The following is a 13,551-nucleotide window of genomic DNA, read 5'->3' as shown; positions in this document are numbered from 1 at the left end:
GAACAACACAAATGTTTGAAGCATTGTATCTATGTGATATAGTACATTTAAAATTAAATTATCTCAAAACAGTATATTTAAACATTAAATATAGGTGACATGTTGAATGAAAGGTTTCCTCAGCACTAGTTGTGCTTGCTGGGTCTTTTTGAACCACCTTCAGTTTAAATGTCTGGATATGAATTAGAAACAATGCATTTACTGAAATTCTATAAAACACTTTCTATGCATAACAACTTTGCAGACACTTCTTTTTGTTCTTGTCCAGTAGCTCACTGTGATCCTTGCAGCTGTTTACGGTGAGCTTCTGGGTGCTGTCGAAGTAATCCTGTGTGGCCTCAAAACAAGGATGGCGCAGTACAAAGGAAAATGTGACTTAATGTTTCTTGTTAATGTGAAAATTCATAAAGAGGAGACGTGCTCCCAAATTAGACAAAAACTGACTCAAACCATGAGAAATCTGAGGTAAAAGTTGTCTTCATTAGAAATGGATTCCACACTACATTACTGCATAAAACAAGAAAGAAACAGTCCGTCCATCTGGAAACCATGTACAAACAGAAAAGAGGTAACAATATCCAAAATAATTAACTTTATCATCTCTCTGAATTTCCAACATCATCTCTGTTTGAGCATTATTGTACTTTTGGCCAGTTTTTAAACGACTTAAAAAAAAAAAAAGAAAGAAAGAAGTGAAACAACACCCAATGTACATACACATACAGTCTAGTGAAATCTAAAAAGGGCCCCACTGGCTTCAAGAGGCAGCGTTTGTGGCCGTCAGAGAGCTGTCTTGGTCAGTCTTGAGGGTTTTGGGCGGCGAGGCGACCTCTACCATGCCAAGCCCCGTGTGTGGGACACTAGTGTTCATTATGTGTCTCTGTAAGTGTTTGATCCAGTCCTCCTGGACAGACAGAGGGCCCTGGAAGACGAGGTCACAGAACCTACAAACAGAAGGTGAGATTAATGATGATTAGACACGTTTATGGTTTTATATCATGCTACCAACATGCCAAGAGATGGTCCAGTCACAGGCTGTTTTCCAAACCACCTACACTAGCAGTGCCTACTATTTTTGTAGTAGTCAGTATGTGAAAACTTGCAAAATCTGCAGTGTACTAAAAATCCCCTGATGTCCTACTGATCCAGGAAAATATCTCAGTATGCAACGGACCAGTCTACCTGGCATACTGTTTCCCACAATGCACGGCGCTAACACTGTTTGTCTATGCAGGTGGTAGGTTTTGGTGAATTACCGCCATCTTCTGGAATTAATCAGCATTATAACTACAACACAACACTAATGTTAGACCGTCCATGAGATAGAAGTGAAGTGATGTGAAGAAACACAACATAAAGCCCATATAAACCACTAATAAACTTTTTAAACCATTCGTGGATTTTATAGAAGCGGTTTTTCCATCAGCTGTAATAAATAAAAATCCCTTTCAGATTTATTTTCGTTCAACAGTATAACTTTTGGTTTAAGATTAGAAACCAAGAATTATGATTCAGTGTGATATGATGAACAAAATCACCAAATACCAAGATCTGCCCATAGATTGATTTGTATATTTATAATAAAGGCAAAAAACAACATAATCTGTAGCTCCACCTTCTGAGACTGGAAACCAGAGTAGTGCACTACAAAACAGACCCAACAGAACAGTCATACTACAAGCAAAAGCAGTAGGCAGTATGTAGTGTCTACTACATACTACATTCACATGTAATTTGTAGTAGGTGGTTTGGAAAACAGCCACAGTCAAATTTCTGTGCCATAACAAAATGAACCCAGATAACTTTGGTAATCTCAAAGACCCAGCCATGCAAAGTTGTCTGACAGGATCTAAGAAATCAGGTTGAATCAAACCTGGAAACAGGTTTTTAAAAAGAAATATAAAGGATTAGAAATCCAGGTAAGATCTGGGGATGCAATCTTCTTTACAGTTGGCTGAACTGTTTAGCTTGTTCAGGAACTTGTGTAAAGTCTGATCCAAAAATCAGGGATACCATGTTTTTAGAACGTGTTTACAATGTTGAAACATGAACCTTTTTTTTTAACCTTCATTAGTCCTAACACAATATTTGCCCAATGAATCTTTTTTTAACAACACCTGCGGACAGCAAATTCAATATGTTTCTTTAAGAGCACTACTCATGACCTGGTCATCTCAGAAATCCTGCATCTTGATGCAATTGACCTGACTTCGTATGAAACAGTGGAACGGAGGTACAACAGACTCGGGATAGAAAAACATCCAGATTAGACCTGTTGGAGAACCAAACTTACTGTTTCTTAAAAACACAGGGTTCACGTCTGTTTAAGTGTATAATCTTGACAGAAAATAAATAAACTGCCTTAAATTTTCTAGATAAAATAATAATCCCATCTGAATGAACAGCAAATGTTGGTGAGCCCATAACAGTGAGGCTCAGCTGTACTTGGTGCTAGTTAACAAACATTAGCCTGTTAGCATGCTTTACTCCAAAAGGTAACACCAAGCTTGATAAACAAAGGCGTGTTTGTGTGTGCATGTCTGTGTGCTGACATTATCTGACAGATTAGCTGAACAGCCGTTAGGGAAATATAATTTGAGGTAGGATTTCAATTTATTTCATCAGTGTGCAGCAAAAACGACTGTTGAACCAAGTTCTGAATAACATAAACTCACCTGCAGGTGAGTCTATACATTTCCTCTGGACTCTGTGGTAAGGGCAGTGTCTTCTTCTTTGGACCAGGCCTTGAGCGTTGTCTCCTTATTTTACAGTCAAATGCTGTAAGACAGACGATACCAAATTTGGGTTCTTAATTTGAAGCAACACACTCCTAATCCAAATGTGCAAAGCTTCTCAGAGTCCCTATCACTGGGAATTTCAGATGTTTTGATCAAACAAAAGTAAATTGCAAAATATTGTATTATCCAGTAAACCAGCATGATGAGTGTCTTGAATCCTCGCTTTATTCAGACTCATGGTTTGTCATTGTATGGTTGTTTTCCATGGTGTCAAAGAATCAAGGCTGAACCAAGGTCTTGAATAGTCAATTGTATACTTGTTTCTTATTCCTGTTCTGGTCTGAATCTCTCCCCCTCTTGTGGTGCACGCCTTCACAGACTGTCTTAGCCTTAAGGTTACATGCTGCAGCCACACAGTTAATGGATTTAACTTTCAAAAACACTGCTGCATGAGAAACATAATGAAAAATGGGGACGTATGAACACTGAGCTCTGTGAGAATAAAAGTTCAACATGGCTTTAAAACAGCTGTTTTCATTAGCAAATATGTGACAACACTTGGTTATAAAATAAGTTACTCATTTGTTATGTCAGTTATGGTTATTACTTGTTCTTTATTATGTAGAGGATAGTCATTTGAGCATCGTAGGCATTAGGCAATTTCACCAAGAAATACCAATTGATAAAATGACCAGTGCTTTAAAGAAATTATGTGCCCCAAACTACAACTGTGGACTCGACATGGTAACATTATTATTTTCTGTCTTAAGAGACAAGCTTGAAGAGGGGTTAGCACTTACTTGTTCCTTCCACTAAGGCAGTCCTTTTTCGCTTTGCATATGCCCGGAGGTGATTTGACAAGCTAACGCCACTATGGAAAGTTGCATTGCAATGGACACACACCTTCCTGTTGAATTCACCTTTCTCTGTTAAAACACAAAAGAAAGAAATATGTAAAAACCTACTACTGTTTAACATATGCAGTAAATATCTTATCTACGCTGTGTTTCATTTTTATGGTGACAGGGCACATCCTTCAGTCATTCAAGATTAATATCACAGAAAAAATTTTTAAGCATTTCTGAATCATAATAACACATTGGTGAGTTTTTGTATTGGTTAAAATGACTAAATATCCAGCAGAGATGAATACTGGAATGTAATTGATTACAACCCTGTATCTCAGTACTCAAAAGTTAACGCAATGTTTGGACAACATGATTACACACAAATCTGCTTATTGACTCTGTGGCTAAAATGTTAGTATCTGTATCATTCTAGTCTTGAGGTTTCAAAAATAGTAGTTGTTACAAGCTGAGGTTCAGGAGCAGCCTGTGCAGCAACAAGACCTCAGACATCTCTGATACTGACAAGTAGGGCAAGATCCCATCCTGAGATTGAGGCAACAGAGGCAACAACAGAGCACCCCTGAGTGGTTGATCCCTAAAAAGTGACTGTAAAAAATAGACTCTATAATAAATGGACGTAGTCTCTGTAATGCCATCCATCTGTTTCTGAAACAGTTTGAAGCAAATTGTCGGCAGGAGCCATGTTGGAAATGGGGCGGGTTTTGAACCTCTTCACTAACGGCAATTGGGCGTTCACCTGTCAATCAGCTGAGCTGTGCCTCTGATTGGGTAAACTCGTCATCTTAAGAAGAAAAATCTCCCTTGTACAGTGTATGCTGTTAGATAAATTAGCTATTCTGATAGGAGACATTTATTTCATACCAGGCTGTAAACCAATTTATTCTGCTGTAAATATTGCCTTTTTGTCTTGATGTATATGTGGTTTTTGGTACTTTCCGAGCCAGCCTCAAGCGGACACTCCACCATCGGCAGATTTTAGCACTTCCAAATTGCCTCATATCTTCAGACCAGAGGTTGCCAATTGCTTCAAGCATTGGCGGTTGTGTTCATAGAAACAGTGCTTAAAGTTGTCACATCTGAGTCACTCTTACAAAGCGCTAAGGAGAAGGAGAGCTAAATGAGGACAGAAATGCTAACATAAATATCCCAGCCATATCCTGCCCATGTTAACCTTACTTTCAATGGAAATGTTCAGGAGGCGCAACCAGTTGTGGAATAAACTAATTTTGAACTGACAAATAACTTTCAATGGATTAAAATCATCTTAAAACCAACACTCTTTGTCAGATTGTCCATGTTTTAGTTGGTAGCTAGGTAAAATAGGCAATCATGTATAGTGAGTGGTTGGCTATGCAAAGATAACTCCTGATGGTGTGAATAAGACCATGATGTGTGATGACTTTTCTCACCCTATCAAGATTCTGATTTGCATAACTGCCTGCTCACTACACAGAACCCCTTCTCTGATGAGTTTTAAATCTACGTTAGTCTAGCAAGTTCATACTATTTATAACAATGGTTTGATTATGAAAAAACTCAAAGCATTTTGGTTGATCCTTGACAAACTTTTTGGCATTTTAAACAACAAATTAAAAACATCTCTAAGTGATCAAAGGTTTCTGAGTGTACCAAATTTTTAGAGCACTTGAGGAGATTTCTACCTTGAGGTATGTGGTTACAAAGATTAGGCAGTAACTTACCTGATGTTGACTTTGGCAGTGAAGATGCAAGTCTGGATCCTGGACAGTGCTCACCATTTGAAACTGCAAATGCGTTTTTGGACATTTGACAGGACCCCTTTGGTCTGGCGTCTTCCTGACATTTCCTCTTCTTCAGAATTCCTATTAAGGCAGTTGTGCCAGAGAGTGAATTTTTTACATCCAGCTTAGTCTCTAGTTGCCTTTTATCAGATTCCATTTCTGCTAAAGAAAATGTGGGTATTCGGGGTCCGGTTTCAGTGCAAACACTTGAAATAGAATTCCTTTTGGGGATTCCAACGTTGTGTGACCTGAAACAATCAACACTGGACAGCTTTGGTGTAACACCATACTGGAAATGGTTTCGTTTCTTTCCTAAAATTTGGAGTGCTCGCTGAAACTCCTTCTTGTCACGCATCAGCTCCCGGAGTAAAAATAACGGGGATTTGCTCTTTTTGGAGAAGCTTTTACCAAGCTTTTTGAGGTGGCCTCGTATGTGGTTGGACTGTCCAGTCCTGTTATCAAACGAGTCCCCACATAACGGGCAGGAGTGAACGCTCTTCACAGCCTCAGGGTCTGACTCCATCTGTAATGCTGAAAAAAAAGAAAAAATAAATTACAAACCATTAACTTTGAACTGTAAAATTCAAAATACTCAAGCTTTACAACATCAAAATGAATTGGCTACGTTTACATGCAGTCAATTTTTGGGTTAAGGTCAATATTCTGGTTTCTGAAACATTTGGAATAACCTATTTACATGCGTGAGCAAACAGGGTTATTCCTGTTTACATGGTCTCCCGATCAAAACAGCAATGCATGGACCACATCTCGACGCACAGAGAACATCATGAAGCAATGTGAGTCATTTCTGCATCTTCAACCATAGCAACAGCAGCAGCACGGCGGACTTCCTGTACTCAAAAGACCAAGATTCCTTGCGAACAGAGCATAGGTAGAACACACATTAATGTTCCTTTCGATGGGGATTTCCCAATAGGTGTATACATGACCCAATGGTCCGGTTAGGAAAGTGGTAACCCAGGGCTGATTCACAGGCTTTTAAAAACTGGAACGTTATCATTCAGTTTTTTAAAAATGGGTTATTGGTGTTTACATGGCTCTTGCGCAACTGGGTTATCGCTAGCATTACGAATATGAAAGGGTTACTGACTGCATGTAAAAGTAGCCAATGACAGGAAAATTGGAATAAGTTACCAGACACCAGATGGCTTTTACTAGAGAGCAGTAGGAAGTTGAGCCAAGTACCTTTTCTCAATCTGCGGAACGCAGATATCCTCCGTCGAATTCGTGGCCTTCTGTCGTGGGAAGCAACCTCCTCGGGAGGCACTACGTGGCGTGCATTGTAGCTCAGTCCAGCCCTATGAAGATGCCCTCGGACATGGTTGGACAACCCAACACCTGACTCAAAGATGGCGGGACAATATGGACAGGTCTTTGTGTCAGATTCCACATCTGACGCATCGTCTGAGAGGGATTCACTAAGTGGTATTTGATGGGTGTCGAAGTTTTCTTCACATACTTCGGTTTCCATGCTCTCCTCTTTGATTTCAGGGTCATCTTGTTCTTGCTCTTCAGTCTTTATTTTTTCAAACAGCCTTTTAGACGCTTGCAGAGCACCTCTCATGGACATTCTTCTGCTGTATGTGTAAATGATGTTGGGTTTCTCTTTCTTGATGTCCTTGTCAAAACGGTTGCTGCTGAAATCTGTTTCCTTGAACTTGTACACGTCTCTTTCATCGGAGTCTGAGTCCTCTTCCTGGTTTATTTTCTTGGAGCTTGGTTTTGGTAAGATGAAGCATGAGTCTTCTTCGGAGGTATTGCGATACGGGGTGGACATCTTCCGTTTAGATGGGGACTTTTTGACAGTTGACTGATCCTCATTCACCTGCAGTGCTGCTGCACTGCTGCAGTACAGGTCACTTTTGCCTTCACTGGATGGCACTCTATCCTGAACTGGAGATAAACCTGATTCTTCAACCTTGACTGCTAATGTCTGTGGTGACTGATCCGAGCTGTCTTTGTCACTTTTGGAATTCTGGGCAGATGTGGTGCAATTATTGCTTTCCTTCTTTTGTTCTGCATTATTCTTTCCATGTCTTTGTCGGGACAAGAGAACATTAATGGACTTGTCGAGCTTGGATTCTGTAAGTTGGGACTTAGGAACTCTCTTAATCTTTGTATTTCCAAACAAGTCTGAAATGTCACTGGACTCACATGGTGAAGACGCTCTTTTAGAACTGATGTGATCTTTAATCAAGATTTTTGATGTAAACTCTGCATCTTCGGGTGTTTCACAAGAAGGCACATGCTTCTCCTTAAATGATGATGTTTTTTTCTCACTAAGCAGCAAAGCTTCATAATCCTCGAAAGTTTGTTGATGGCGCCGCAGAAGGTGGTTTTTAAAAACGTTTTTGCTTAAAGCTTTATAAGAACAAATGTTACAGGCAAAAGTTTCAGGGTCGTTATTCTCAACTTGCTTTCCAACTGTGATCACGGTGTGATGGAAAATGTTATGCCTCCTCAGATCATTTTCACTCAGAGACCAGAAGCTGCACTTGTCACATCTAAACTTTCTCTTGTCCTTCTCGTGCGTTTTTGCATGTTGAACAAACGTGTTCGGGCAGTTTGTAACAAATGGGCACTGAGGGCAGAAAAGCTTCTTTCCCTCGTCTTTCTTTTTATCGTTTGTGCCTTTGACCTCTTTGGTGAGTCTCTCTCTTTTTTCCTGATGGACAGACATGTGCGTAATGAGTGCACTGCTTTGTCTGAAGGCCTGTCCACATTCACGGCATATAAAGGGCTTTGGCAAGATGTTAGGATGGTCGACATGGGACTTCATGTGTCGGCGCAAATGATGCTCTTTCTTAAAAACGAGCTTACATTTTGAGCAAGGGTAACATTTTGGCTTCTCCTCTGAATGAGAATTTGTTGTTAGCCTTCTTTTCAGAGGTGAAATTCCACTACTTATACTGTTCTCATGCGAATTCCTTGCAGGTCCATTGCAAAGAATGTCCTTGATGGCCTTGACAGATCCATTGGGATACTTGGAAACTTTCTCTGTTGATGACTTGGAAAACCTCCTTGACCCATGGCTTTTGCTAACAGGATCAGAGTCTTCTTGGCCGTCAGTATCGGACAACTCCTCAGACGATTTTGGGCTCAGATCAGGATAAAGGTCCTCTGAAGGGTCCACCATGACAACCATGTCCATTTTCCGTTTTCTTCTTCTCCGATTATTAGCAGAAGGTACCTCATCTTTGGGCTCCTCACCAGGGGAGTCACCATGGCTTTCCCATAGAAACTGCATAAACTCTTTATGAGGGTCCCAATGAAGGTCAGTGTTGCCACCAAAATTATCCAACGAGTCATCAGGTGAGTCTTCGTCAAAACCCCAAATTCCTGCAGTGTCAATTTCTTGCACAGTTTTTAGTGGAGTGATGCTTTTTCCCTCCTCTTTTTCCGTGGACAAACTGTTGAGATCATGGGCTTGTGTAGCCTGGTGCGAAGATGGTCCATTGCCCAAGCCAACTGAGGACAGCATATCTGTGTTTGACAGAGCATCTAGGACACTGTTTTGTTTCAAAGAAGGCTTGCTGAAAGAATCAGTGCAAGAGGCCGAATCTTGCGCCATTCTCACTGGTTCTTGCAGTAGTGTGAAGGCATTGATCTCGGGTTCAGCATCTTTGTCATCTTCATCAACACCTGCCAGACATGACATTTCAGCTGCCATGACCTGAAACAGAAAAGTACAGCCTTCTCAGAGTTCCTTTCAACAAAAACCCAAATAAGCAATAAGCTGTCTCAAAAATTACATCAAAACCTTTTCCCATTTGATAAAGGCCCATCCACTCCTGAACAAAGAAGATCACTGATCAGGGAAGGATTGCTGTTTCCTCTTTACAAATGAGTACAATAAGTTTGTCAAACCAAGATCGACACAAGAAAGAAATGAAGCATCCGCCACTATGGATGTATTACTTGTGACATAGCCCATCTATTTCTGAGAGGACTTTTTGAAGCCTATCATTGACAGAAGCCATATTTGAGATGCAATTGCAAGTCCGAGTCTAGCTGCTGGTGTTTTGGCCAGGACACTTAAAGGAGACATTTAACCCCAAAATGAGTAAGCGGGTAGAAAAAAGGTTGAATTGAGAAAATCGACTCATTTTATGGTTTTGGCTTGCTAGCTAGCAAGCATAGCTGTTTGTTTGAAGTCATAGCTGTGATGTGAACATTAATTCTACTATTTTCACTACTTCACTCCTTACTTACCCCTTCATCATAAGTCCTTATTGTGTTGCACTTGTAACTTAGCAAGAAAAATGTATAACAGGGCAAGAAACAAGCAGACTGACTAGAATTAATCCAACTGCCAACCAGTGTCTGACATCTGTTGTTAAAAATATATTCATAATCAATAACTAGGGATGGGTACCTGTTACATTGAAACAATGCGTGATGCCCAGTACCTGGCAATCAGTATTGACACTCAGTGCTACCAATTTTTGGTACTTTTGTGTGTCTTCATATGGTAATAAATATTAATTTGTTTGATAATAAAATATCAAAGTTTTTAAATTTAGCATTTATTTCATTATATCTAAACTTGCAATGTTGTGTTCATGTCCAGCATGGAAAATCGCCCACTCCCACTGTGAGGGAGTGGTCCCTCACAGTCACAAGGATACATTTAGGTATTGAAACATGGTACGATTTGATTTTACGCGATCCTGTACTCGGCACTATAGATGGGATAAGGTTCGTACCTATAAAAGTACCTCATTCGGTACCCATCCCTATCAATAACTCTGAGACATGCTGGGGCTCATGCTGTGGTGAAACTCATATTTGCACTGCGAGCTAAATGAGCATGGGTCACCTCCAGAGCGTAACACGCATACTGAACGGCTTACTGTTTAGTTTAGCTGTACTATCTATGTAAAGGTGTTGGTAGAAGAAAGTTCCGCAAATTGGGTGCAGCGAATGAAGCATATGCGTGGAACTGCAACTTTCCCACCTGGAAGATTCACGTCTTTGGGAACTTGTAAATTGAGAGTGATTTTTTAAAAATTAGATATTCTCATATTTGAATCCAAACACAACATTAAACTGCTTCTGTGTGGGAGGTGTGAACTCATTTGAGACTCATACTTGTCATGCAATTTCTTGAAAGAACATTCGATTTTTTTAAACAGGTTTGTATGTGGTGTCCTGTGCTTCTGCTGCCAGCCCCAAGCGGACACTTGAGGTACTGCAGTTTTTAACACTTCCTCATCAGCTACATTTACAAGACCAGAGGTTCTTGACCAGGTCCTGGCAAAATGTTTGTGCTCATCTAGGTGGTAACTTGGCTAAATTTTTTAAAATGGTAGAAGATGAGGCAGTCTCCATGTTTAGTCAATAGTTTTGACAAGTGCATCACACTTGTCTTTGCTAATAAGGCTGAAATGTTGAAAACATAAATAGCAGATTTCAGCTAATAGCGCTAACGTAATATTTCAATTAATGGCAAGTCTTACAATAAACTATGATGAAAATTAAAATTTGGTTCTACAAGAAAACAATCAAACATCACTTAGTTAATGTTCTAGATACCATGAATTCACGGCTTTTATCCTTTTAGATGAAAAAACTTAAGATTTCATAGTTGTCAATGAAAAATATCAGATTTGAGAAATTTTTAGAGATTTCTTGATACCGTTTTGTTATTAAATTGACCAAGAAACTAGTTAAGAAACTAACTAGCAGGTAAAACGTAAGAAGTGGCCCAAGAAATGAATATTAGCTCTAGGTTTGAATCAAAGATGGTTAAGATAGTTTAGCCTTCTTGTTAAGATCTTTGTTACTTGGAGGATTTAGCATGTTTCAGTAAATATTGAAAGTGAAACAGTGGTATGAACCCATTTAGGCTTTTCCACGTCCAACATCGAAAGTGACCCATAGTGTATCAGTTAGATGTTGAAACAAGTAGTTCCTGTTCGATGCAGTTAGCATTTTTGTTTTCAAAGTTCTCAGATCAATGTTTACAGAGTCACCAGTGTTGGCTATTTCGCTCAACCGCTGTTAACAGTTTAGAATTAGACGTTAATAAATGTATTTATACTTGGCATGCTGATGAAAAGATGAATTGGGGCCATTTATAACACTACAAGGTCGCCGGTGTGAGAGGTTTTGGATTTGAAGGACAATAAAAGTGTCATACCATGTGAATGCTGTCCTGGCAGTTAAAAGTGTTTCAACCTAGATAGAAAAACAGGAAAACGGCAAAAGGATGTGCCTCGTATAGTGCTTTAGACGAACAGTTGTGGATTTGGTGTGCAGCTAAAACTTTCAGCTTAGTAGTTCAGTTATCTCCCAACCAACAATAGTTTGGACTGGTTTCCAGACATGTGGGAAAGCAGGGTAAATCTTACTCTTAAAACTCGGTTTCCAGTATGTTTCGTTACGTTTTACAGGCGTTTATATCACACTGTGTTGTTGGATGCTGCTTGCAGGAGCTGCAGACCATTCCATTAAGGCTGTTACCAAAACCTATTCCTCAGGCTAAACTATATCTAATGACAATCGACCCTATCTACATACTCTACAGAAATCAAGAAAATGATGAAAACAAGCGAACGTTACCTCCAAGCGGTGCAGATGAGGACAGGGCACAATTTAAACGCTGCATTGACTAATATCTCACTTTCGTCTTCCATCTATTTTACCGTCGCCATTTTCCGTGGTGGTCTGGTGTGGGCCAGATCATTTCTTTTGTAAGGGTAACCGTACAAATATCTGGCTTTAACGTTACATTAAACGTAAATTCCTCAATTTTATCGTTTACTAACGCCACTATAAAAGGAAACGATCATGATTCAACTTTTACTCAATTGACCGTCTCTTACGGTTTCGACACGTTATGTTTGGAGTCGGCGCCATCTTCCCCCGAAAGATTTGCAATGGTTCAGTCCAGATGGGAGGCATAAAAAACCCGAGTTAATGACCATCTCCTTTGGGTAGCAGATTTTTTTTTCTGGCAGATGACGGTTGATCACCGTAATAATTGATAAAATTCACCAGGACTCTGTTTTTTTAACCACTTAAATCACAATAATCCATCTGTTTGAACTTATCATTAAAACACAGAAAATATTTTTTTTTTCTAACACAGGAAGGAGTCCACCACTATACCCATATGGTTGTCCCCTCACCGGTCTTTGTTGCCTTTGTAGCAGGTGATTAGCCGGTTCGGTCATATCCAGCCCAGTGTGTCTGCAGACTATCCTTTCCAAAAATAGCACTAAGTATGATAAATTAAAGTTATATTCTAGTTTTTGAATAGCCAACATGTTTATATTTTGATAGAAGATGAAATCACAGCTAAAACAAATACATTAATATATTTAAGAAAGACTTTCTTTAAATCATTTATCATAGGCTTTAACTGTTTGGATGTAGAACGGACGTTTCAGAGAGACGTTAGCCATAACATTAAATAAATGACGTCAATGGAGTCTTGGGGGTTAGCTTCAGCTCCAGCTCTGCCTTTGTGAAACACTTAAGATTTCTAAGATGTTTTTTTTTTTTTTTGCATTAAAGGTGAGTAACTGAAACATTTACAATTTATATTCACACTTTACAAATAAAGTTTGTTATTTGAGCTATGTGAGGCACCTACGTGTTGAAATAAGTAATCACTGGTGGTAAACTGTCTTCATGTAAATGCTGCTAGCTCGTCACAAAAGCTAGCTAAAGTTAGATATGTCAACTCGCCTTTTATGTCACAGAAATATAATAGAAAGGTCTTGAATCATTGCAAAAATGTTATTTACAGTATCTTTGACCAGCAGATGGGCCTTGTGAAAAGTACCCAGGTTTGTTACCTCAGACTATTCTGGGTGTTAAATCTTAATTGTCAGAATTATTGAAAACTTTATATTTACTTAGGTGTTTCAATTCTATGTAGTATGAATTTGTCTTCAAAACCCCAAATTGTGGTCAAATTTACACAATTATTATACATTTAACGATACTAGTGCCATGTGTATATTACGGCAACTATTATGAGCCTCTTGGCATCTTTTAGTTAAAGACCTAAACAGTTACTACCAAAAAATATCTAAACTTTTTTGCTTATTTAATACAAACACCTTTTACAAAGAAATACATAAAATGAGATATGGTTATTTAAATTGCCGCTTGTTACTAAAAGGTCATTCTCCCTGCTTTTAGCCAAGATTC

At 39.2% G+C, this 13,551-nt stretch overlaps 1 protein-coding gene across 1 annotated transcript; it reads right to left on the bottom strand.

The window, feature by feature from the left end:
• Window positions 1-98: 98 nt before the first annotated feature.
• Window positions 99-12,265, bottom strand: znf644a (zinc finger protein 644a). The gene is made up of 6 exons (XM_074687742.1): window positions 11,953-12,265; window positions 6,574-9,061; window positions 5,308-5,898; window positions 3,539-3,664; window positions 2,676-2,778; window positions 99-944 (listed from the first exon to the last, which is right to left on the bottom strand). Exons 2-6 carry the CDS (start codon window positions 9,056-9,058, stop codon window positions 758-760), a joined length of 3,492 nt encoding a protein of 1,163 aa, XP_074543843.1. The 5' UTR covers window positions 9,059-9,061; window positions 11,953-12,265; the 3' UTR covers window positions 99-757.
• Between the last annotated feature and the right edge of the window lie 1,286 nt (window positions 12,266-13,551).

The sequence above is a fragment of the Halichoeres trimaculatus genome, unplaced genomic scaffold, assembly GCF_033239565.1.
Source record: "Halichoeres trimaculatus isolate MK-OKI-2021-1 unplaced genomic scaffold, fHalTri1.1 fHalTri1_scaffold_15, whole genome shotgun sequence".
NCBI lineage: Eukaryota > Metazoa > Chordata > Actinopteri > Labriformes > Labridae > Halichoeres > Halichoeres trimaculatus.
The sequence above is the reverse complement of the archived record's forward strand: the minus strand, read 5'-3'. Positions and strand labels throughout refer to the sequence as shown.

Coding starts and splice junctions, on each gene's coding strand:
- znf644a (XM_074687742.1), bottom strand. CDS start 9,058: ATGGCAGCTGAAATGTCATGTCTGGCAGGTGTTGATGAAGATGACAAA. Junction 5,899..6,573: donor GTTCCGCAGATTGAGAAAAG/GTACTTGGCTCA, acceptor CTTTTTTTTCAG/CATTACAGATGGAGTCAGAC. Junction 2,779..3,538: donor TGCCTTAGTGGAAGGAACAA/GTAAGTGCTAAC, acceptor TCTGTCTTACAG/CATTTGACTGTAAAATAAGG.